Genomic DNA, 25675 nt, shown 5'->3' with positions numbered 1-25675 from the left:
CTGTTCTACCAGAGACATCGAAAGGACATTTTGTGGGGGGAAGCAGCCTCCATGAGAAGATCTCAAGTTTAGGAATTTACCTTCCCAAAGATTCCTAAGCTCTGTATTCATAGATTTGAGAAAACTTTACTGAGCAGCAACCGGGGGACTGAAAGAAAAATTACCCTGAGTCACTACCCAAGGCGGCCACAGTCGGTAGGAAGTAGACACTAAGCAGGAACAACTCTGCTACTGCCACAGCAGATGAAGATAAAGGCTCAGTGTCGGTGCTGGGGGGATACAAGCCGAGTCCTTCCCTCACAGGAAGGATTTTAATGAAAAAAAGAAACAATAATAAGTAAGTAAACATATATTATAATCTCAGACGGCAGTAAGTGCCATGGGCTGTGACACCGGAAAGAACTAATCTTAAGAAAATCTGAACCACTCTCCAAGGAGAGGGGACAGTAAGCACAAATGCCCTGAGGTGAGACAGAAGCTCATTATGTTCAAGGAAGAAAAAAGGCCATGTGGGGCGGGAGCATGGTGAGCGATGAGGTAATGGCAATTACAAAGAGCATACCCCTCTCTTCCCCCACGAAATAGGGTTAACGATCAAGAAGGATTTAGTGAAAATTCCAATCACCAGGCACAATTTCAGGACACCTAACAAATAAGCAGGAACCGTTTCTGGCCAGCAAAGGCAGAAAATGAGCTCCACTCTCCTCCTAAAATGTGTACTTTTTAACATCATAAACCAAGTCCTTGGCTCTGGGACACTTGCCTGTAGTCTCTTCAAAGTGAACCCTTCCTTATAGTAGTAAACCAGTCAGCAGTGAGTTAATAAACAAGTCTTTATGTGAATTTTGGTTTACCAATAAAAACCATTCATAGTTTATCCCACAAGTAATTCATTTTCCAGTGCGGTAACAAGGCTGTCACCGGCTCCTCACCCTCCCTTCACAGCCGTGCAAGGTGAGTGCTCACGGGCAGCAACTAAACTGTGGGCACCGTGTACTCACGCCGCACCTTACAGTGTGCACAGTTAAGAAAGTGATACACACAAGGTACAAGAGGGATTTCTGACAGGTCATCAGAATTCATAGGATTACACCTCAGGCCCAACGCTGAAAGGTACTAGAGTTACTGAAGTTTTTTGAACCCCATCCGGAACCTTCAGTCTACGTTAAAGAATTGGGAGACAATGACAGTATGTCTCAGGGAGGACGCAACGGTTGTTTGGAAAGCAGTTGTGCTAAAATGCAAAAAGCAATGAACCTAGACTCTAAAAGGCACTTCCAGCCAAGACTCTGACCTTCCAACCCACCCATGACCTTGGGCACACACTCAATTCCATTGCCCCTTGGTACAAACAAGTATATCACTATCTATTTCATACAGGGAAATGAAGAAAACGCCCATGGAAAGGACTGTAAAATCCAGGCCAGTAAGCTTTCGAGTGGGAGGTTTATTTATTCATAAATACCCCTGAGAATGGCAGCCATATGATGTTGAAGTGAGAGCGCGGTGGGCCATCACACACACTTGGGTCCAAGCTAGCTCCCTATACATTCTACAAGTTCTGTGACCTTGAGCAGTTTACTTGGTGAGGCTCAGCTGCCTCATCTGTAAAACAGGGCTCACTACATCTACCCTATTTGAAATGTTGTGAGGACTGAATGAAGCGGTATTTGTAAAAGCCTTGCTAATTCGTCACAGAATGAGCACTCCCAATAAAGGTACTCACCAAAGCCACTGCAGCAACAATATAACGAGATCATTCCCAAGTAAGAATTGCCTGTTTTGTCTTCCGGAAGAGCACAGTAGTTAAGAACATATTGTGGATTCCAAGAGAATTCAAAGTATATGTCCACACAGAAATGTGTACACAGATGTTCATAGCAGCATTATTTATAACGGCAAAAAACTGGACACAATCCAAATGACCATCAACTGATAAATGGGTAAACAAAATGTGGGATATCCCCACAATGGACTATTATTGGGCCATAATAAGGAATGAAACACCAATACATGCCACAACATGGGTGAACCTTGGAAACATTTTAAGAGGGGCGCCTGGTGGCTCAGTCGGTTAAGCATCCGACTTCAGCTCAGGTCATGATCTCACAGTTTGTGAGTTCCAGCACTGCATCAGGTGCTGTGCTGACAGCTCAGAGTCTGGAATCTGCTTCAGATTCTGTCTCCGTCTCTCTGCCCCTCCCCCGCTTGTGCTCTGTCTCTCTGTGTCTTTCAAAAATAAATAAAAGTTAAAAAAAATTTTTTCAAACATTTTAAGAAGCCAGATAGATGTAAAAAGGACAAATACTGTATATGATTCCATTTATGTAAAATGTCCAGAAGAGGCAAATCTAGAGACCAAAGTAGACCAGTGGTTGCCTAGGAATAAGAGTTCAGGGAGAAATGGGAGTGATTTAACTTATGGATATGTGAATTATTTTTTGTGCTGATAAAGATGTTCTAAAATTGACAAGGTGATGGTTGCACAACTCTGTGAGTATATTAAGAACCACTGAATTGTATACTTTTATTGTATGGCATGTGAATTATATCTCAAAAAAGCTTGTTTCTTTTTGTTTTTAAGAAGGATGCATCAAGCATTCCATAATCAGAAAGTGGGGTTTCCAATTTCTGCTTCACCAGTTAGGCAAATTACCTAACTTCTCCTTGCCTCAGTTTCCCCCATCTGTAAAGCAAGAGAAGTAACAACACCCACCTCTCTAGGGTTGTTGAGAGAATTTAATCAAACAGTGCATGTAGAGAACTCAGGGTGGTTCCTGACACAGAGAAAATGCTCCATCATTTTTAGCTATTATCAATATCATAACTGTTAGACTCATCTACAGAAAAGACTTAAGTCAGAGAAGTAAAGTAACTTGCTCAAGTTCATACAAGTAAAAGATGGCAGAGGACACATTCTAACCCAGGTCAGTGTGGCTACAAAGCCTGTATCCTTTCCATGAAGAACGCTGCCTTCTTCCCCTGTACACTGATGGAGCCTTTCAGAAACTACCTGTGACCAGTCAGTTCCCTGGCCTTCAAACCAAAAAAAAAAAAAAAAAAAAAAAAGCATGGTATTATTGCTTGGGCACTAGATGGATCCAATCCCTCTGAGAAGCTTGACGATCATTTCCAAGTAGTTGGCCTGGGTTCAGTCAACCTGGCTCAGCAACTCTTCTGCAGTGACTTCGGAAGGAGAGGGCGCAGGAAGGGAACCGGGTCAGACTTTATTCCTGGCTCTTGCAGTAACCAGCTAAGTTATAAGTTCCCTGTGGCTGTACCTCTGTGAACACATGTGGAAACAGGGGCACCCAAAACATATCATCACTGACTGAACATCACAAAGTGCCAGACAATATGTGCTAAGTGTTTAATGGCTGTTAACCATTAACCCTTCTAAAAACCCAGTTCCTCCCTTTTTTACATATGAAAATATAAGGTCTGATGAGCCCTGAAACAAAGAATTGATAAGCCAGACTTCATTAAAATGACAAATCTCTGGGGGCGCCTGGGTGGCTCAAGTAAATAAGCATTTGACTTTGGCTCAGGTCATGATCTTGTAGTCCAAGAGTTCAAGCCCCACATCGGGCTCTGGGCTGACGGCTCAGAGCCTACAGCCTGCTTTGGATTCTGTGTCTCCCTCTCTCTCTCTCTCAAAAATAAACATTAAAAACTTTTTTTTTTTAATTACAAACTTCTGCTCTGTGAATGGTAATGTCAAGAGAATAAACAGACTAACTGAAGACCAGGAGAAAATACTTGTAAAGATGTCTGATAAAGAACAATCATCCAAAATATACACAAAAACTCTGAAAACTCAACAAGAAAACTACCTGACTAAAAAACAGGCCAAACACCTTCAGAGACACCCCACCAAAGAAGATCTGCAGATGGCAAATAAGCATATGAAAAGATGTATAATACCGTATGTCATCAGGAAAATGCAAATCGGAATAATGAAATACCACTGCACATATTAGAAGGGCCAAAATGTGAAATAATGACAACATCAAATGCAGTGAGGCTGTGAAGCTGTAGGAAGTGGCGAGAAGGCAGAACGGTACGGCCATTCTGGAAGACGGTTTGGTGGTTTCCTTAAAAACCAAACATACGCTTATCATACAGTCCAGCAACCGTGTTCCTTGGTATTTACCCAAAGGAGTTGTAAACTTATGTCCACACAAAAACAGATGTTTTTAGCATCTTCATTGAGAATTACCAAAACTTGGAAGCAACCAAAATGACCTTCAGTAGGTGAATGGATGAATAACTCCATGTGATGCATCTAGACAATGGAATATTATTCAGCATTAAAAAGAAATGAGGGATCAAGCCATGCAAGGACATGGAAGAAACTTAATGCATATTATTAAGTGGAAAAAGCCAATCCAACAAGGCTATATACTGTACGATTCCAACTATATGGCATTCTGGAAAAGGTAAAACTGTCGAAACAATAAAATGATCAGTGACTGCCAGGATTAGAAGGAAGGAGAGAAAACAGGCAGAGCACGGAAGATTTTCAGGGTAGTAAAAATACTCTGTATGATATAATGATAGATACCTGTCATTATTATACTTTGTCCAAATCCACAGAATGTACAACACCAAAAGTCGACTGTAATGTAAACTATGGCCTTTTGGTGATGATGATGTGTCAGTGTAGGTTCATCAGCTCTAACATACCACTCTGGTGGGGCATGCTGATGATTATTGTAAGGCTTGATCCTGTGGGGGGGCAGGGGTATTTGGGAAATCTCTGTACCTTCTCCTCAATTTTGCTGTGAATCTTAAACTGCCCTAAAAAAATGAAGTCTTAATTAAAAGATATATAGCATATATCCTGAGATACTGAGGAACTTGCACATGGCTCCACAACTAGTAGGTAGTGGTTACAATTTGATTCTAGATCTGTATGAGTCCAGTTTTAGTAAGATATGGGGGGGGGGGGTGAAATCAGCAGGTAATTACATTTAAGACATCTATGTTCATAATTCTGGTACACTGAGCTATGAAGTATAACTGTCATTTAAACAGACCGTTCTTATTTGTAATTATAAAGAAAGCATTAATAAGCCAAAAAGGAAGGTGCTAATTTGGAAACAGGGACACACAGCCCTGTCTACTCTATGATTTTGAATCTGACTAAGCCCATACTACATTAAGACACAGCTTCACTTAAAAAGAAGAAAAAATACATATAAACCACCACCCCATGACAGGTACCAAGATAAAGAAAATTATAAACTGCTTTGTCAAAAGGTAGGTTAGACAACCAATTATTAGAGTGCTCAGCTAAATCCTGCCAGCAGGGATGGCCCTAATGACACCCAGACTCAACTGTCCATCCAGACCCATCCGAGGCACCATCAGAGGACGGCTCACACAGAAAAGAGTGACTCAGTGCCTCCACCATCTGTCACTTAATGGTTAATTAACTGGTTAATCCCCAGAAAGCCAGGGAGCCTCCAGAGTCTGAAGCTTCAAAGACATGCCTTTTCTATCAGAATTGGGAAGTACATGCAGGTCTTAAAAAAGACCTCACATTTAGATACTGTCTTGCCCACACCTTTGGCTTATTAGGAATGCCAAATCAAGTCCTACCTTGGACCTGTTGAAAAGAATATGCATTTTACCAGGAGCACCCATGTGATTAAGCCACACACTGAAGTTGGAGAAGCACTGGTCTATCAGTGACTCCAACAGAACTCTGAGCTATAACAATATTGTCCAGTATGGTAACCACCAGTTACCTGTGGCCACTGAGCATTGGAAATGTGCCAACTGCAATTAAGGAACTAAATGTTTACTTACACTTATAAATAGCCACATTTAGCATATAATGTATTAACCATATCCCTAGCAATTTAATGTTTCCGGTTTTTTTTTTTACTACTTTAATACTATGGCAAAATTGTAGTGCATGGAGCCCTCTCCATAATTTGTAGTATTCTGAATTGAAGACCACAAACATTTCTAAGCATTTTCATATGTCCTGACCCATTACTTTTAAAAGAAGTTCTGGGGGCCCCTGGGAGGCTCAGTCGGTTAAGCGGCCGACTTCGGCCCAGGTCATGATCTCACGGGTTGTGAGTTCGAGCCCCACGTCAGGTTCTGTGCTGACAGCTTGGAGCCTGGAGCCTGCTTCGGATTCTGTGTGTGTGTGTGTGTGTGTGTGTGTGTGTCTCTCTCTCTCTACCTCCCCAGCTCATGCTCGCACTCTGTCTCTGTCAAAAATAAATAAATTAAAAAAAAAAAAGTTCTGGCAATTCACATTAGCAAGATAAGTCAAATGCCCTGTTTTTTATTTTTTTTTTTCAATGTTTATTTATTTTTGGGACAGAGAGAGACAGAGCATGAACGGGGGAGGGGCAGAGAGAGAGGGAGACACAGAATCGGAAACAGGCTCCAGGCTCTGAGCCATCAGCCCAGAGCCCGATGCGGGGCTCGAACTCACAGACTGCGAGATTGTGACCTGGCTGAAGTCGGACGCTTACTGACTGCGCCACCCAGGCGCCCCATCAAATGCCCTGTTTTTTAAATGCCACTTTGAGGAAAAATAAAAAAACATACTACAGATTTACAGAAACAGTTACTTGCTTTCATACTTTAAGGATCCTTTTGGTAATCTTTTAAAATTTTTCCTTCAAGAAAAAATGAATGTGGGAAAAAGATTTTGAGTTCCCTCTGTAGGCATGCTGGTAAAACTTAGTAAATGATACTTTGGGGGTTTGTGTGTTTGTGTGTCTTTAATGGAAATTTATTTAATTAAACTTCCTTTCTTTATAAGACACATTTTTGGACATTTTGAAAACAACAGCTGTCAGTATGAGACATTAAACCATTAATCTATGGATAAGATTTAAAAGCTTACAATTTATGGCTTCAACCTAATATGTACTTATTATATATTTAAAATATCAAATTTGGTAACTGAAAGTTTAGCACAGTGTGTGTCCCCTGCATCTCATGGAATCAATGGAGAAAAACAAAGAACGATCAGCTGCACTGGAACACACTCCATTAAGGGGAGGGGGCAGCAAAGACCAGAGACAGGAAGGGGAAAGGTGAGGTTTCCTGTATCCACCTCCCACACTGAGGCCAAGTGAGAGACCAAGCCAAGCTGTTAAAAATACTGAAAATGCCAATCAGCAAGCCTTACTAAGGGCTTTGACTTAATAAGAAAACACAGTAGATGTAACTGAGTCGAGTTAAACAAAAATAGTCAGGCTTCCAATGTTTTCTTCTCATGACAAAACGTATTAAATAAAGAAAAAGTTAAGGTGGTTGAAACAGTTCTGTTCCTAAACTTGGAAAAAGATCTCATTCGGTGGTCTAATACCTTATACACCACTATTATATAAACTGAGCCCAACTGAGTCCATAAAATAGTGTGTAGACACCTCCTCCCCAAATCTGCACTGTTCCATTATTAGTGACATGGGAAATTTTAAATAGGGGTCAACAACTTTAATTCTGAATTTCAGCAATGTTGAGCTCCTCTCAAAAAGAATCCATCTTTGTCTAGTAACATAAATTGTTGGTAGAAATTATATGCGATCTTAAAGTATGAAAAGACACCCAGCATTTCCCTTTTGTGGAACTAGAAGTTGTCAGGAAATCAGAAAAGGCCATTGCATAGTAACAGATATTATCCACTAGATGGTGCAGTGATGCAGAAATAAAAAGAATGGTGTTTCCCTTCAAATTTAAAATTGCAAAATGTCATTTAGAGGAAATTAGAAATGAACCTTAATAATTACAATAAAATCCCACCATTATAGCTTTTATGAGAGGCAAGATAAATTTGCAAATGGGGGGTACTAAAAGTAGAAAATAACAGTCATTCATTAACATTATAAAAACACAAAGGCAAAGGCATATTATAATACATAATCACCCTACAAAGTTGCTAACCTGGCTCTGGGTGCTGTGGGATATTCAAAGAAAATTAAGCCATCTGGAAAGCAGGAGATAGCACTTTCTAATTGTTCATCACTGGACCTAATTGGTATAGAGGAACATAATTTTCAGAAGAGAGACGTATAGAAGTTAAAGTTTCAATGAAGAAGGTGGAATCCATTCATTGATTCATTCAACACATATTTATCAAGCACCTCTCTCATGCCAGGCTTTGTACTGACCACTTGAGATTAGACAATGAGGGTAACAAACAAGGCCCTGCCTTCATGGAGCTCACAGGCTGATGAGGGTCAATGTAAATCAAGGAGTCAGTCAGCAACTACAGAATTAAAGCTGACAGGTGCTAGGACGGGAAAGCACACAAAGGTCTAGAAAAGAGAGAACTTGCCTCTTCCGGGACTCGAGGAAGGCTTTCCTTCTCAGTGACCACGTGGAAGTAGGGTATGTAACTCACTGAGGAAGGACAGACAAGAGACCACCACATCTAGGGCACAGAGAGGGAGGCTGGGGGGGGGGGGGGGGGAGGGTGGAGCCTGGGACTCAGGAAGAATTTTGGTGTCATCTATGAGTAAGTAAAAGTCTGAGGCAGGTCAGTGGTACAGGGAGATTTGTATTTTTACATGTTTGAGTCCAAGTTCCTTATTTTACTGAGAGCCAGAGAAGAAAGGTAAGCCTAGGTCGACAGCCCCAGCAGGTTACTAGACACAGGAGGTGGGAAAAGGAAGACAGAGGGGCCTTGCACTGATTCCACATGCAGTAATGGCTTCTAATCAGCTGAAGCCAAGGGCTCATCCAAGCCTTTAAGCCCCATTCAAGATCCCCTTTCTCCTGGGAGAAAAGACAAAAGCTAACCATACTTTCTAAGCCAGGTTCAAAGACACCTTTGCAGTATTGTTACTAAGGAGTGGGCAAGAAAAGGGGGTCAGGGGAAAAGACAACAACACAACACACTAAGCTCTCTCTAGCTATTCTACTTTGTCCCTGGTTTGTCACTAACCAACTATATGACCCCAAGTTCTATGAGCATCTTGGGTGATGATACCCATCTCCCAGGGTTTTTGTGAAGACTGAGTGAGAATTATACGTGGGAGTTTTTATAAACTCTAAAGTACCACATGGGAGGGGTGTTTCCTATATTAAGTAAGCCACACCCTTAAAAAGGGCATTGTGGTATAAGTTCAATAAAAGATCTAAAAGATAGATTGCATTGAACATTTAAGTACCTGTGTACCAGGCTTTGAAAACAAAGACCTAATCAACATAGGACATAGTCCCCACCCTCAAGGGATGCTTGTTTGTAGGATGTAGGAAGGCCTGGAATAGTACAGAGAACAATGACAGTAAATGCTTATGAGCTGGGATATCAGTCACTGATAGGAGTCCAAAGCCTTTCCAAGTCTCCTAAGCCAGAGGAACACCAATGACTCCTTTTCTGCGCTACATTTCTTCAAGACTTTGAAGATGATGGCATCTTATTATAATCTTGAAGTTTTCCCTGATAGGAAAGAATGAATTGCTTAAAACTGAAATAGTCAACAACGCAGAAACACAATAAACAGTAACTGTCCCAAAGCTGGAATCCAGGGAAATAAGAACATCCAAAACCCAGACAGAAGTGTTTGATCATAGAGGGTGATTTCAGTTTTATGGCCTTTCTGCATCCTTAAAAAAAAAAAAAACAAAAAACAAAACAACAAAAAAATGTGCTTTGAAGTATACTTTCTCCAGTTTTTTGTGCTTATGCTAACTGCTTAATTTGGAGGAAGTCTACACAAACAGCCTCTGTTATCAGTCACCTTCCTGGACTGAAACCAGAAAGCAAACCAGCCCTTGAGTGCTCAGGCCCACCCCTTTCTCTCTTTCACTTTCCCACAGCCAAGAAGGACCTCAGACAAGAGTGTCCTCATGAAGCCAGAATCTTTCACAAGTCAGCATCCTGACATGCCTATTTCCAGATAGCCAAATGGGCGAGAAACTAAGCATCCTGCTTATGGGAGTTCTAAAGCAGAGCCCGGCAAATGTTTTCTTAAAGGGTCACATGGTATGTATCTTAGGCTTTGGAGGCAAATGATATTACATGAATACTGACATAACCAATTTTAAATGTACTCATTTAAAAAGGTAAGAACAGGCGCACTTGGGTGGCTCAGTCAGTTAAGCCTCTGATTCGGCTCAGGTCATGATGTGGCAATTTGTGGGTTCGAGCCCCACATCAGGCTCTCTGCTGTCAGAGTGGAACCCGCTTTGGATTCTCTCTCTCCCTCTCTCTCTCTGTGCCCCTCTCCCACTCCCTCTCAAAAATAAATATTAAAAAAATAAATAAATAAAATTACAAGGTGAGAACAATTCTTTGCTAGTAATACTAGCAGGAAAAAGCAAAAACAAAAAACCAACCAAACAGGCAGTTGGCTGTAGTGTGCAAACCCTAGTCTAAACTCATGCAAAATTTAGTAATGACCTACTGATGTGCAGGTGTCTGTTCACCAAGACACAATCTATACATGCAAGGTGCTCACACCGGTACTGAGGGAGGTGCACACACTTCTTGATCATTGCTTTCCTTCACCTTGGTTTTCACTCTTATCCTCAGTAAACCTTAGGACTGTCCTTAGCCTCTATTTGGGGATAATCCTATTTTGTTTGCTTATTTCTTTACTTTTCTTTTTTTTTTTTTTTCATTAATAAGGGGCAAGTTCTGAGCGGGTACATAATCCGAAAGTTAGATCACTTCAAAGTGAACTATGCTTGGTTTTGGTAGAAACAGAACTTCTCTGGTTATAATTAACCTAAGCTAAATTCTGAACGTTTTCACAGTTTCCAATCACATACCGCAGGGGAAGCTGGGCTAAGAGCAAAATCTTGCTTCAGATAATCCTCAAAGTAGATCATTAACTGCATGTGTTGGTATTATAAACATTGGGCAAGACACTGTGTGAAGAAATGAGTTCCACAAAGAGAAGTAAAAACCTTGGTTCCTGATCTCAAGCTGGAATGCTGTCTGCACGCTCACAAAAAGAGAATGAAGATGTGTCACCCACAACCCAAGGCAAATGCTGCTTTAGAAGAAATTTTTTTTAATATTTATTAATTTTTGAGAGAGCGGGAAGACAAAGTATCCGAAGCAGGCTCTGCACTGACAGCACAGAGCCTGATGCCGGGCTCAAACTCACAAGCCGTGAGATCATGACCTGAGCCAAAGTCAGACATTTAACTGACTGAGCCACCCCGGCATCCCAAGAAATTTTTTAAAGACAGGGTGTAAACACTGGAAGTTTCCATCGTCCACCCTGAAGTGTGACTTAGAATCTGGTCAGAATTCTACAGCCAGCATGTGTTGCGGCTGAGCTTAGGACCAAGAGTCAACATTTCCAGTAGGTGCCAGCTTGAACGGACTGCCCATGGAAGCTCATGTAACTCATCAATTCTGGGTCCTGGGCAAAAGACAGCTATGTGGTGAGGCAGTAAGGAAGAGAAAAAGCACCCTTGCGAGGATTCCCAGGGGCAATCGGAAAGAAACAACATCTGTATTTGGAACCTTCCCAGCTGTTTCTACCTCTGGGCTATATGCTCCGATTGTCCACATCCCCCCACCCCAGCCTGTCCAAGGGTGAACACATGGTACTCCGTGGTGGCTGGCCCACCACCAAAATATTCTAACTCCAAAATTCCCACTCTGTCTTTACCCTCAATCAAAACTTTCACTGTATCAATGCATACGGTCTTGGCTACATATGAAAAGAACGCTTACTGTTCTGTTGCACATGCAAGTGTGACTATCTGGTAGCCTAAACTTCTTGGAATTTGTAATGTTTTAAAAGATGTACTTTGATCCTGAGGTAACTTGTGATGGAATGCTGACCCTTAACAGCCAAGCTCCCAAACACAGCATGTTTAAGACGTTCTAATTCCACAACCCACGTTCTTTGTAGCCACAAGTTTTTCTTGACATTAACAACAATTGCGGGAGTTTTGGGCGGAGGGTGAGGGAGGGTTGAAAACACAGTCATTTCTAACTAGAGGCTGTGGAGTTGAAGAAAGTCTCTCACAGACAAGACATTCTTAATATCTGTATAATAAATTGTGGTTTTAGCTAGTTTTTTATATAAACTACTTCCCCATAAGGCTGTGTCTTACTCATCTTTGAGTCTTTGGGGCCCCATACAGCAATGAGCACAAGCAAGTCATTGAAGAATAAAAACATCTCTTAAAAACACTCATATTATTATCATCACTCATGATTCCCTGGAGGGAAAAACTTCTATACCCTTTCAGTGATAATGTTTAAACTCCTAGAAATCAACAGAGGACTTTTAGCTTCTCCCACTATGTCTCTGCCCATCTGATTCTGAAAAACAGAGGCTGGTGGAGTTGGAAGAACCTACTGGTTTTGAATTAGTCAAGTGGACCTTGGCTCAAATTCCCTGCCTATCACACTGAGCTGTGTGACATGGGGCAAAGTACTTAACACTTCTGAGCCTCACTTTCCTCACCTATCAAATCAGGTTTTAACACCCACTTCCAAGTGGGTGGAATCAGTCAGTGAGATCTGCACCAAAGGTCTAACACAACGTCAGTCACATGCTTCCTCCCCCCACTTCACTAGAGGAAAGTTAGAAGTCCTACAGCATAGAGTAAAACCTGGGCCCCCTCATGATTAGGCATTTTTCACAAACATCAGTTTTGCTGAATACTTGGGAACTGAGTAGAGTGGGTCTGTCCCCAATACACCCATAGTTGTAGAAATGAAGGACACAGCCTCAGAGCTGTTCTGCAATGCATACTATTAATGCGTATTTTAGATGTGGTGGGGTTTCTTGTTGTGTTTTGTTTTGTCTTTTAGATTTGTTGGTCCAATAATGAAAAGTTGCTATTTCAAACAGTCCCCAAGCCACCTACAAGGTACTTTTTTGCAGGGCTGGGAATATGGTAAGAAGAGGGAGAGTGTACACGCCCATACGAATCACACTTCAGTCCTGTAGGACTTACCTGCTCCATTGTCTTCCTTGTGCTTTCCTTCACTGACTGAGCAACAATGTGATGATGTCTGGACTAGGAAAGCGAACTCCAGACCTGCCCTCAAGAACCCATAATCAACCCCCAGACTGAGACTGATACCCCTCCCAACACTAGGCAGAACACAGCCCACCCCCCAACCCCCCCAGAAAACAGTCTGCCATTCTGAAAGGATAAACACATGCACTGAAGTTTAGATCTCACTGAGGACTTTTTTTGCAATTCATTGTTTCCAAGCATTCGTTTTGATCAAGTTCATCCCACTCAAAAAGCTTGTATTGCTTCTTACGAAGATAACGGACTATCTATGTAGCAGACGACACAAATAGAGCCAATATATCCAGGTTGAAACAGATGAAAGAGACAGACAGACATGACAGCACCCCAGTTTCTGTGATATTTCACTGCATAAATCATTATCCCAAATACAAAGCCAAAAGAACAAGTCTGGTAACTGTCGGGAGTGACAGGTTACTGCTGTTGTTTTCAGGACAGTTCACGGCTGGGATATAATCCAGTCAGGTCAACATTTATATTTAATCATCCAATCATACTTAAAGACCACTTAGAACAACAATGCAGTTGTTACTTGGAGCTTACAACTAAGCCCAGTGAGCTTTTTTACCTCACAGTGACGTGCGCACTCTCCTTTGCTTCTGTTCTATTAATAGGTGAGAGATACTCTTTGAGACAGCGCATACTGACTGCAAATGTTTTGTGGTAATAAATAGCAAAAGCATTGGCAATTTATGTTTCCTGGACAAAGTAAATCATAAACACGATACTCAGACATTTAGCAATGCCTGAACTAACTTTATTTTTAACCCAGTTCTGTTTCTGCACATTTTACAGAAGAAAGGCTCACAGGAAAGTTTATCTTTAAAAAGAGGATGACTAAAATTCCTGACTGTGAGGAGGTTTCAGGATGGAGGAAGGTGATGTGTGATTTCAGCTGCCTTTCTTAATTCCCTAACTTTTGTGGAAAATCAGTTCGTGTCAGAACTTACTAAAAAAAAAAAAAAAAATCTAAGGGCCACTGTCAAATAAAAATAAAGGCTGTACTTTCCAAAATACACAAAGCAGCACCACACATCCCTTCCTGAGGCTATAATACTACTAGCTTAAATATTTATAAACACCTGGATCAGAATACATCTATATTTAAAACTAATCATTTTCATTGAAGGAGTGAATTAGGTCAGTGCCCTTAAGAAGCTCCCCATCAGCTCTCTTTTCCACTCTCCAAACAGTGAAACCCTTTGTCCATTGTATTAACCACTGTAAACTGTTTGGACATCCATTGTTAGCCCTGGCCGACTGGGTAAGTCTGGCTAAAAAGAGAGAAAATGGGATTCTGTCAATCTATTTCTAACACCATCAAATGTAAGCAAGCTTTGCAAAGCCAGCTCACTCTAACTGCTACACCAGGGGCTGAAATGAAGTCACTGGTCATGCTTATCTTGGCACTTAGAATATTTGCATTCCTATCGCTTCACATTTCTCTGCAAGGAGCCTTCAGAAGTAGCACTATAGATACAAGCCTACAATAAAATCTTAATCAATAAATCACTTGGCCAACCCCCTGAAAGCAGTAATAGTAAGGTCCCTAGGAAGTAAAAAATGGATTCAGTTAGTTCAAGATGTTTAAATGTCTTAAGAGCAATACACTATAGCTCACATTTCATAACATAAGCTAGAAAAAGGACAGTCACCATTGCCAAATGTTTTAGTAGACTAGAGTGTGCTGCCTGCATGAGATTCGAGGCACCAAATAGGATAAAAATCTAATGTCTTTCCATTTCATTTGTCAAAAGATAATGAAAGTTAAAGACAGAAAAAGGGAACGTCCTTTTTAGCCCATCTATCAATAAGATTTATACATCACCCCTTACTTTATTAAAAACTAACAAATCAGAAGGACTTCCAGAAGAAAACACTCATTAAGCTTCATAAAGAATACATCAAAGCAGCTGTTCTTAGAATTAAGTCACCTTTCAGCTTCTGCATTAATTGGTAGGCTTGCAAATTATAATTTCTCAAGCTTACTCATATAGAGAAGTACCTAGAATCACAGATCAAGAGCAGAAGAAGCTGAGGCCCTTCGGAGAAACAGTTATGTGACAGGTGGGTCTTAGAGCAGCATCCATCATCCAGCAGGTGACTATAAAGTCAAAGGACGGATTCGGAATGTAAGTTACAGAAAGAGTCTCATGACTGCTGTGGCATCCTGTTCTTCGGTAACAATGAGGATACTAAGAAGTTATAACCACTGTCATTCAGGTTGCCAGTGCAACCCCAGGAGGTGTCTATCCCATTTCTTGTTGGCTGGCACTCATCTTCCCTTGCTCCCAGAGGCCAGAAACCCCAGCCCTCTTGCCAACAGGGTGCACTTGTTTAAGGTCTGGAAGGAGAAGGAAAGCAGATGGCCAGCAGTGGCAGGCAAAACTGGACTTCCCAGACCTGAGCTTTGCAACTATCGTTAATTCCCTACCATTTCGGCCACCTCTGGACTGAAAAGACCGAGAAGGTAGAAGGTGTTTCAAGGTCCTGGCTCTGAGCCGCAGCAGCTTTCTAACTTTCCAGGCAGGGGGACACAAATATGAAAGCCAGTGGAGTGCCCTTGGTTTTCATCCCTCCAGTCTCTTGTTTTGTAGGCACTTAATTGTCTCCATTCAATTCCTTTCTCCGTGAAATAGCCAAAATGATGTCTGTTTTCTTCACCGAGCCCTGACTGAGCAGGTACACAGTGCCCACTGTAGAGCTGAGAAAACCAAACACAGAAAAAATAAATTGCCTGAGGTAGAGCAAGCAAGCGGCAGGACGAAGGAATTCAAACCCAGGTCTGTCCAACTTCAGAATTACAGAATGAAAGTCAAACATATCCCCGATGCATGACCCAGCAACTCTACTCCTAGGAATTTAGACAAGAGAAATGAGTGTGCGAGGCCACAAAGCAACGTGTTGGTCATTTCCACAGCAGCTTCATTCATAATAGGAAAAAAAGAGACAAGAGATTCCAACGATAAATGGAATACTACACAGCAGCAAACAGGAACTACTGAATCACATAACACAGATGCACATCAAGGAGGTTATACTGAAGAAAAGAAGCCACTGGTGAGAGAAGTCAGAAGAGAGGTTCCCTTGTGGGTGGGGTGGTAACAGTAGGAAGAAGTAGCAAGAGAGAACCTTCTAGAGTGATGGAAAGTCCTGTTTTTTGATCTAGGTGGTAATCACACATTCATGTAGGAGTCCGTCCAGCTCTGGAACCAGATGGTGATGGATGCACAATATTGTGGATGCACTAAATGCCACTGAACTGTACACTTCAAAATGGTTAAAATGGTGGGGCTTGTGCTACATGCACAACACAAACAAAAACAAATTTATCAAGTTGTCCACTTGGAGATCTGTGTATTTTACTGTGTGTACATTATACTTCAACAAAATGCCAGGAAAGTAACAATATAAGAGAAGCTCCATTATGAGAAAACGAGCTTGTGAGGACAGACCCCAGATGCCACTGTTTCTCTGGGAAAATTTTTCTGTTTCAGGCACATTTTTTTTTAACCTCAGTTCTTTGGTAGAAACTGAGTCCACCTTTCCTGCCTCTTCCTGACTCTGGTAAAGACATCTGCAAACTATGCACTTAAGCAGCATAAGTAGACTAAATATTTCTCCCAGACCTTTGACTAAAATTCAGATTTGGGTCTGCTAGAAAGAAGGCCACCGGGGGCGCCTGGGTGGCTCAATCGGTTAAGCATCCGGCTTCGGCTCAGGTCATGATCTCACTGTCCGTGGGTTCGAGCCCCGCATTGGGCTCTGTGCTGACAGCTCAGAGCCTGGAGCCTGCTTCGGATTCTGGGTCTCCATCTCTCTCTGCCCTTCCCCTGCTCATACTCTGTCTCTCTCTGTCTCAAAAATAAATAAAAACATTTAAAAAAAAATTTTTTTTTAAAAAGAAAGAAGGCCACCGGTATTTAAGATGAACTTGGTACCTCTTCATTTCACCATGTCGTTGCTTGCCTGGTTTTAGACTCTAACAATAACACCAGAAGGAAGAGCACAAATGTTTCCAGTTCCATTTCTGGAAAATCTCAACGGGTGTCTAGGATGCCACAAATTTCTCTCCCTTCTTAAAACTCACCCAGACACTAAACAGACCAACCCAAAGTAGGCAAAGTGCTCTGCCTGAAGTGATGCTCAAAGTTGAGTGACAGTGAGTGATTTTACGTCAGGCAGTGAACAGTGAGGTCCTGCGACAGTAACCAGGAGGCTCATCTTCAGCGGTTTATGAAGAACAAACCAGAACGGGCTCCCAGCTGCAGGCTTCCACCTTACTTTCCACACTCCTGCTGCAGGTGATGTGGCCCTTGTAAGAGAAGTCCACAGGAAAAGAAGGGGGTGTGGGAGACTCCCAGTAGGTAGCGCTTACTGGGAACACTGGAGGGGAAGAAGAAAAAGAAAGAACGATTCTTAAGCGACTCGAGATGACTACAGATATTGGCTTGGGCTGCAGAGCAAGGAAGAGAATACAGCACACACTGTGATGGTGCATTATTTAAGCTGCAACTGAATAATAGATCTTTCCAGCACTTCATGAGCAGAACAGCTATTGCCACTCTTGAGTTCTCAGTTTATCTGTTAGAAAAATATCTTTCAGAGAAAATCCACTGGACCTTTTCTTAAAAGAAACAAACAAACACAAGGTTTTTAAAGTGCATGGAAGCACTTTAAGATGACAAGAACCAATAGAAGTTACTTAGAATGTTCTCTAGGCTTTACACCCAACCACTGAGAAGACTTCAAATCGAACTACTCATTTCCCTAGAGAGAAACTAAATTTACGTGCCTTACCTGAAGCCACCCAACTAATTAGTGGTACAGCTTATACACCGCTACAGAAAAGGTTAGTATATAACTTGACAGGTCTTTTTCTTACTACAAACCATCTCATTCACTATATAAATGTCAGGAATCCACTCTTCTGAGTTCCCAGTGAGTCTTCACTTCTTATTGGTTTATGAAACAAAAGCCTTCCCCAGATCCAGTCAGTTGGGTGTGCTAAGTGTAGTGGGTATGTCTGATGCCCCATCAGCTTCTGGGGTGACCAGATGACTCAGACCAAGGAAAGGCTCATGGCAGACAGGAAGTGACCGGCATGTAGCAGACGTGATAAGGGCTCTAATAAATACTGGCATGTGCACACTAACCAATCATGGCCGAGAAGGAAACTGATTCAGCCTGAGGGAAGAAGGGTAAGGGAGGAACCGGGCTTCTAAAAATGAGCTCACAGGGAAGTTCCATCTAAACGAGTCATTCTTTCACAAACAGAAATGGTTAGTTTTGGCTAATTCATTCCCCCAAATAATTTCATTCTGCTGCTGCCACATCCACATATATTTGTGAACTGTCTTCCAAGGACGGAGAATGGGCTGGTTGCCTCTCACAGCGTAGACTACCCTCCTTCCCAACACAGCCTCCGGGTCTTAGGTGTGCTCCACATTAAGGCACAAAAGAAACCCTGCAACCTAGAACTTGGAACACTTCCTTTACTTCTGTGATAATAAATGGCTCTCAACAAATGGTTCTCAACAAAGCCATATTCGGAACATTATTTCCTCCTCAGAGGAACAAAGGTCTTAGAAGCTACAGGTCCTAGGGGCACCTGGGTGGTTCAGTCAGTTAAGTGTCCAACTCTTGATTTCGGCTCAGGTCACAATTCATGAGATCGAGCCCAGCATCGGGGTCCACGCTAATAGGGAGGAAGCCTGATAGGGATTCTCTTTCTCCTTCTCTGCCCCTCCCCCCCCAAAATAAATAAATAAACTTTTAAAAAAAGTTACACATCCTAAAAAAGTTCTTTTACTAGAAAACATTATTTCTCCTGTTCACCTTCAACTCAAATGGCAAAATCTAGAGTATCTGCAGTGTTCTCTCATCTCTACCAAAGGTTTTCTTTAATACAATGGCAAAGATACAGCTGGACTTTAATCATTATCTGTTAATTACAGCCTAGTAACTGTTACTTACCAGGAACTATCCCCATAATTCTCTCACAATGTATTATACATCTTCCTCCAAATGTCTTTGACTTGTCACTAACTATAAATATATAACTATATATTTAGTCTCATATGGGGTGTCTATCAGATGAGGCATACTATAATTAAGCTTTCAAAAGATGATGCCATCTTTTTCTTGTGAACATAATGTATATATTTCATATGGCTGATTAAAGTCTACAATAGAAAATAATAATTGCCCTATTAATTAATTCTAGAGTCTGACTTTACATATGCATAGAGGTAAAATTTAGAAAACAACTGCATTCAAGGATGTGACATGAGATCTTTGTCATGATTAATGGTGTAACTTGAAATTTGTCAGTTCAGCTTCCTAAAACACAAATACTTTGGGCACCTGGGTGGCTCAGTTGGTTGAGTGTCGGACTCTTGGTTTTGGCTCAGGTCATGATCTGTGGTTCATGAGTTGAAGCCCCATGTCGGACTCTGTACTATCTCTCTCTCTCTCTCTCTCTCTCTCTCCCTTTCCTTCTCTCTCTGAAAATAAACTTTACAACATATATTTTATTCACAAAAGATCTGTGAATTGTATGCTGTCACCACTACTAGTATTCCTCCCACACATACGCAATGTTGGGGAAAGAGCAGAAACACTATAATCCATGACTATTCTAATTAGGCTAAATATTAGCCTGAAAGTTAAAATAAATATTCATTATGGTAAAAATGTATATTGCTACGGTCTAAAATGTATAAGGTACGGGCAGGAGTGCCTGGCTGACTCAGTCGGTAGAGCCTATGACTCTCGATCTTGGGGTCAGGAGGTTGAGTCTCACGTCGTACAGGACTGGGTAGTTTACTTAAAAATGTAGAAGGCGTATAAGTGATTAAGAAAGGCTGCATTATATTTTTAAGGTTAAAGACCTGACCTGATTTAACTGCCATCTGGCAGAGGCACTCAACAAATATCTGCACGGATTTAAAATGACTGAAGTACAAGTTACTAATTGAAGGCTTAGAATTTCGCGTAAAAGGCGTGCACGCACACACACAATTAAGGATTTTGGTGACTGAAACAAAGTGTTTTCTATTCTGGTTTTATTTACCTACTATGACCATGAACTTCAATTGCTCCTTTCTCTAGGTCAAGGCAGGGTTACTTTTTTTTTTTTTTTTAACCTCAAGACTTCTAATTCCTACTACAGTCCTTGTTAAAGCCTATTTTACAGACCAACATAGGCTACATTTTTTAAAAATTAAGTGCATTTGGGGCACCTGGTTGGCTCACTCGCTAAAGCGTGCATGCAACTCTTGACCTCAGGGTTGTGAGCTTGAGCCCCATGTGAGGTGTAGAGATTGCTTTAAAAAATACAATCTTTAAAAAAATAAAATGAAATAAAATAAAATAAATGCATTTACATGTGAGGCTATTTGGTCCTCTCCCTTCTTCAGCAAGATGCACTGCATAGCAGAGGGTGCCCCCTGCAGTACCTAAGTTTTTCCTCCATTCTTTCACAAAAGTCACACCACAGACCTTAAAGTGTTCAGAAGGGCTTGTGGGGAGCAGAGAAAGGAATGAGAATCAAGCAAGATATCAGAGAGCTTCACAGATATACTGTCTGCAATAAAAAAGAGCCGGGTAGGCAAGAGCAAGATGTACACGTAAGACATAAAACCTGTCAAATTCAACTTTCCTGGCTTTTCTGGGTCATTCTGTGTCTGACATTCCTGAAGGTGTGGTCAAGGTATACTCAGCTCTCCATAACTAAATGTCACACTCATATTTTAAGCAGTATTTCCCAAGGCTCGGATTTCAAGGGCTATATTCACAATTTTTACCTTATTCTCATACCATTCATCCCAAGAATTTATTATTCTTACATCAAACCTGTTGCTTTCCTTCGTAGTTTTGCCTCATTCTTTTTTTCATAAAATGTTTTTTAAAGTTTATTTATTGGAGAGAGACAGAGATAGCATGAGTGAGGGAGGGGCAGAGAGAGAGGGAGACAGAGAATCCCAAACAGGCTCCGCACTGCCAGCTTGGAGCCCGACGTAGGTAGGGCTCGAACTCACGAAACCTTGAGACCATGACCTGGGCCGAAAACCAAGAATCGGACGCTTCACCGACTAAGCCACCCAGGCACCCCTTTGCCTCATTCTAAATAAACAATCTGTCCACGAAATCAGTGAGTTTGGTAACTGGCTTTAGAGTGTTGGTCTTGAAGTACAATATCCATGCAGAGTCACTGAAAAATAACGGGTCGCCTCTAAGTCTGTCTGTGTAGCACACTTTAGAAAACAGTTTGCGGAACAGCAAACCAGGACAGAAAAAGAATGCTTAATTAACATATCAGGTATTTTTTCCCTGACAACAGTCTGGTCTTTCTTCTGAGCTCCCAGTTACCGGGCTGAAGAACCTCTGGGTGCAGTGGCCAGTTAGAAGAGAAAAGCTCTAAGCCCCTTACAAACAGAATGAGACTGTCACCATCAGGGGAAGGCCTAAGCGGAGCTGCCTGGGCTCCAGAAGTGAGAAGCCAAGGGCATTTCCCAGGCACCTTCAAACCTGGGACTCGCTGTTGCCACCACACGTTAGCGCTGAGCGCCTGAACGTTTCTTTCCACTGCTGATACGTGGTCTTTAAAAAAAAAAAAAAAATAGGAATGGTAACACCCCCTTAGACCCTTATACATTTGGTAGCTATAAGGGCTTCTGCCAACAAGGGTCACGGTGAAAATTCCTGTGGGGGTGAGGAGGCCCTAAAATAGTTTTATGGAAGGTTTCTTTTTTAACCTCAGTAAGTTCACACAAACTTTGAAGTTTTTAACCACTTAAATAGGTGTTCAATCTGATCTCTGGGTCTGTTTCTGATACCCCGACCCTTGGACTTAGGATCAAGAAACTAACTTCGTAAAATACCCGAGATGATCATTTTGCGTCCCCGTCTCTATCCCCTCCCCCACACCCTCCTACATTACTACACCCCAAATCCCCTGCAATGGAAAACGCCTTTTCAATATCAAGGCTGGCTAGTCCGAGGCCATCTGGCCAGCAATTGTTGGCTCCCTGATTACTACTCAGAATCTAATCAATGAGGCATTTTACAGGGAGTCAGCTCTCAAGGTAGATAAATTAATCCATAGCCACAACTCCTAAATGGGATTTGTTTTAGAGATTAAGCAAGGAATTCCCCGATGGCTCATATTCTTGGTGGAAGTATGCTGAAAGTTTCAGCAGTGATTACTAACCCTTCCTCTTAACTCCACCCCCGCCACCCACTCTTTGTGCCACTCCTGGACCAAATCTGCATGACTTTTTAAACTACAGAACTTACTCCAGCCCACAGGAGGAGAGTGGCCCTGCCTAGTTTCAAGAATTTTACCTGTCTCTTAAAAAGAATACCTTCAGAAGAGAAACCCTTTCTAAATTGAAGTCCCTGCAGGGATTTCTTTTTTTTTTTCATCTCCCTTGCATTCTCAGGCACTTCTGCAAAAGATAAATGGCTGGCTATAACCTTTTGTCGGATGTAGAAAGAATTAGATCAAAAGTTAAACAAATGGAGACATAAGTCCTTGCAAATGGAATTCCCCAGGGGGGCGATATTAAAATTCATTGGTCTTAAGCCTTTGGGAGCCTCAAAAAATAGTAATACTCCCAGTGTAGGGTGGGGGGAGTGAAGTGTTTACTGAGAAACTGGTTCACTTCTTTGTAGGGAAAATCAAGTCACTGATCCATTAGGGATTTCTAGGACTTTCCCCGCCCCCCCCCCCAAGTCTTTTACTGGCATTCAAGGCCTTTCAAGAGTGTGAGCAACTCTTTCTCTTTCCCTCAGCTCCTGCCTAGACACCGACATGGTAACCCCTACCTGTACTTCTAGATCCTACCTCCCAGGACCCAGCACCTGTCTTGGTTCATATCACTAGCTACCGCTTCCCTGGCACCCACCTCATGTCCGGCACCTTCCATCATTTCAGGCAGTCCTCACATAACCCTACGAGGTGGGCGTGTTATCAGCCCCCTCTTCTTCACTGGCTTACGCTGTGGGGTATCTGTTCGAATGCGGCCCTTTCTTCCCAAAAAGAATCCCTAAAGGGAGGGTGTGTAAGGCAATCGCACCCTGCCTGTATTTCTGTACTGCAGAGTGCACACCTGTATGGCACGCTCCCCCTCAGCCCCAGGTATCCCAGCAGAGTCTGCGGAGTTCACAATACCCTACAATTTTCAGATGTAACAGACTCTGAAGGCAGAAACGGAGTCTTGCTCATCTTGTGCCCCTTGCAGGGACCGCCACAGGCAGGTGCTCGTTATTAGCGGTGTGGTCACAAAAAAGTTACAGCAGCCACGGCAAGGAAAGAAATCCCCCTTCCTCTATCTCTGATAGCAGCTCTGAAAGAGCTCAAGAAACACCTCCAAAGCCCCCGCTGCCTAAGTAAAGCACCCCTTCTCACATCTCCCAGAGAAGGAGAAGCTACAGCGTCCCATCATATTTCTAACTGGAATATTTCTAATCATTCTTAATTATCTGCATGCTTCCCCGACAAGACAGCAACAGGGGCATGCTCTTCCCACTTGTAGTCCCCACACTGGAGTGAAGTTGTTCATGAAACTTTATTGAAGAGTCAAATTTCATTCTCAGGCAGGTACAAATGCAACTAGTCTAAAGCATCTCCTTCCCAGGTGTGGGTGATGTTACCCCCCCCCCCCACACACACACACACCGTCTCAGTCTCTCCCCCCAACCATTCTGCCAAAGCAGGACTGATTCTCTGGCAAGGATTATCAGCACAGGCCACCAAAAGATCTGAGGCCGAGGGCCTCCTGCCCCCTCTGCTAGGATCCCCCAAGCTGAGGGAGGGAGTGTGGAGTCACAGGGCAGTTTCTCCGACGGGGTGAGTCTCCGCTGGGAACTGCAGGGAAACCACAACCATTTATTACTCAGGCCAGACAGCTGCCAGGGAAGCGGCGCTGCCTAAGAACTTAAACTAAAATAGAGGTGGGAGGCTGTATTCCATTACTAAGCCCTGGAGTATTCGCTCCCAAGTTCGTCCACATTTCCAGAATGTTAAAACCCTGCAGTCAAAACCCTGATTATTTATAAACTACTGTGCAGAAGCGGAAACCTGACAAATGAAGACATAAAAGCAAGGGAATGGTGACAGGTAAGATAATACCAGAGCAGAAAGCATTCATCACCCCCTTGTTGTGGCTTCCTCCAAAACCCCATCTCCATTCCCCACTGAAAACAACTTTTACTTGTATTACCGCGGCAGCTGATTAAAAAGGAAAATGAGGCTCTCGGTCTCCAAAGAGTTGTCAAGTTTGTCTCACAGGCACATGCCTGTAAGTTTGCATCAAGTAGGTGTGGTAGGAAAGAGAAGGAAGACACAAAGGCATACGGCAGGCTACACAACAGGCAGGACGAGATGCCTTCAAGGTACCAGAGATCCAGGACAGAGTTCAGGACCGTGTCCCCTACCCTCCCTGACGACTTAATCTCAAACCCAAGTGACTTCAGAGAGGAGAGAAAAGGATTAAGGAGCCCTGGAGGCCATGAGCCACCACCCGGTCGGGTGAAATCTACCCGTGCCCCCCGCCCCACTTTCAGGTGGGAGAGTAGCAGCTGCCCACCGCGCAACAGGAAGCCCACCACGCGCTCTACGCTCATCCCCCGAGAGTCTTCTCCCAACCGAGCAAACTCGAAGGGCACTTACACGGAGCCAACCTGACAGCTCCCGCCGGGGTGGAAACCCGCGATCCCCTCGCACCGGCATCTCGGGCGCAAATCCCGCCTGGGCTCCGCTCCTCGCGAGGTCCGCGCAGCAGATCAGTCCTCGGACCCGAAACCCGGGCTGCGGGAGGGCCGGCCCGCAGGGCCCACCCCTTTGTCCCGCCTCCCGCCGCCCGCCCCCCGCCGGAGCGCAGCGCCTCCGCGCCGGCGGCCGGACCCGGGAAACTCTCAAATGGGCCGCTACCACCCCCGCGCGGCCGGGGGGATAGAGAACGCCGAGACCAACCCGCGAGGCCTCCGCGGCTGGCCGCTTCGAGAGCGACTTCCGGCGGGGGGGGGGGGGGGCAGCAGGGGGGCGGGGACGGCGGCGGCAGGGGGATTCCCCCCCCCCTCCAGGTCCCGAGCGTCCCGCGGCCCCCACGCCCTACCCTACCCCCCCTCCGGACGGCGCGATGGTTCGCTCCGCGGCGCGCACTAGGCCGGCAGGTCGGGCTCCGGGCGCGCGCCGGGAAGCGCTGGGAGCTCCGAGCGCGGGGGCCAGCGTGGGGACTGGCCCGTCTGTCCTGGGGCGCTTCCTTTGAGGTCGCGTGCGCATCCGGTACGAACACATTTTGGAGAGGTTTGCAGCGCCTCTTTTGCTCTCTTCCGAAGGGAAGAAGAGGGGAAACCCCAAAGTTGTCTGTCCTGCCTAGAGGCCTGCCCAGCCAGCCGACACGTACACGGCATTGTAGCCCACGTGTCTCAGCTCAACAACTGATTACCGGAATTCCGAGGGTATTGGGATGTTCGTGTTAAACAAAACTTGACTTTGGAGGAAAATATACCCCAGCTTATCTCTTTTTTATCACATTTCCAACAGCTCCAGTAAAAACATTGCAACGCCTCTCGCATCGTCATCTTTTAAAAGACTACCAGTAAGTCACAGATGCTTATCCTAGCAGGATTTATCAGTACATTTACTCGTTTTAGAGTCTCCTATGTACGAAGA

The 25675-nt window shown here is 43.3% G+C and overlaps 1 protein-coding gene across 5 annotated transcripts in view; it reads right to left on the bottom strand.

Annotated features, from left to right (window-relative positions):
- TJP2 (tight junction protein 2) overlaps positions 1 to 25675 on the bottom strand; it is a 129970-nt gene that overhangs the window by 54912 nt on the left and 49383 nt on the right. The window contains exon 1 of one of the 5 annotated variants that reach the window (XM_045042564.1): positions 24671 to 24845. The exons of 3 other annotated variants lie outside the window; for them this stretch is intronic. In XM_045042564.1, coding sequence (XP_044898499.1) covers positions 24671 to 24730 — 60 coding nt within the window. In that variant the 5' untranslated portion in view covers positions 24731 to 24845. Of the gene's footprint in view, positions 1 to 24670; positions 24846 to 25675 lie in introns of those variants that run through there. One more of the 5 variants, XM_006939078.5, reaches the window with a different exon arrangement.

This window comes from Felis catus, chromosome D4, assembly GCF_018350175.1.
Source record: "Felis catus isolate Fca126 chromosome D4, F.catus_Fca126_mat1.0, whole genome shotgun sequence".
Classification (NCBI taxonomy): domain Eukaryota; kingdom Metazoa; phylum Chordata; class Mammalia; order Carnivora; family Felidae; genus Felis; species Felis catus.
Note: the sequence above shows the minus strand (reverse complement) of the source record. Positions and strands in the feature narration are given on the sequence as shown.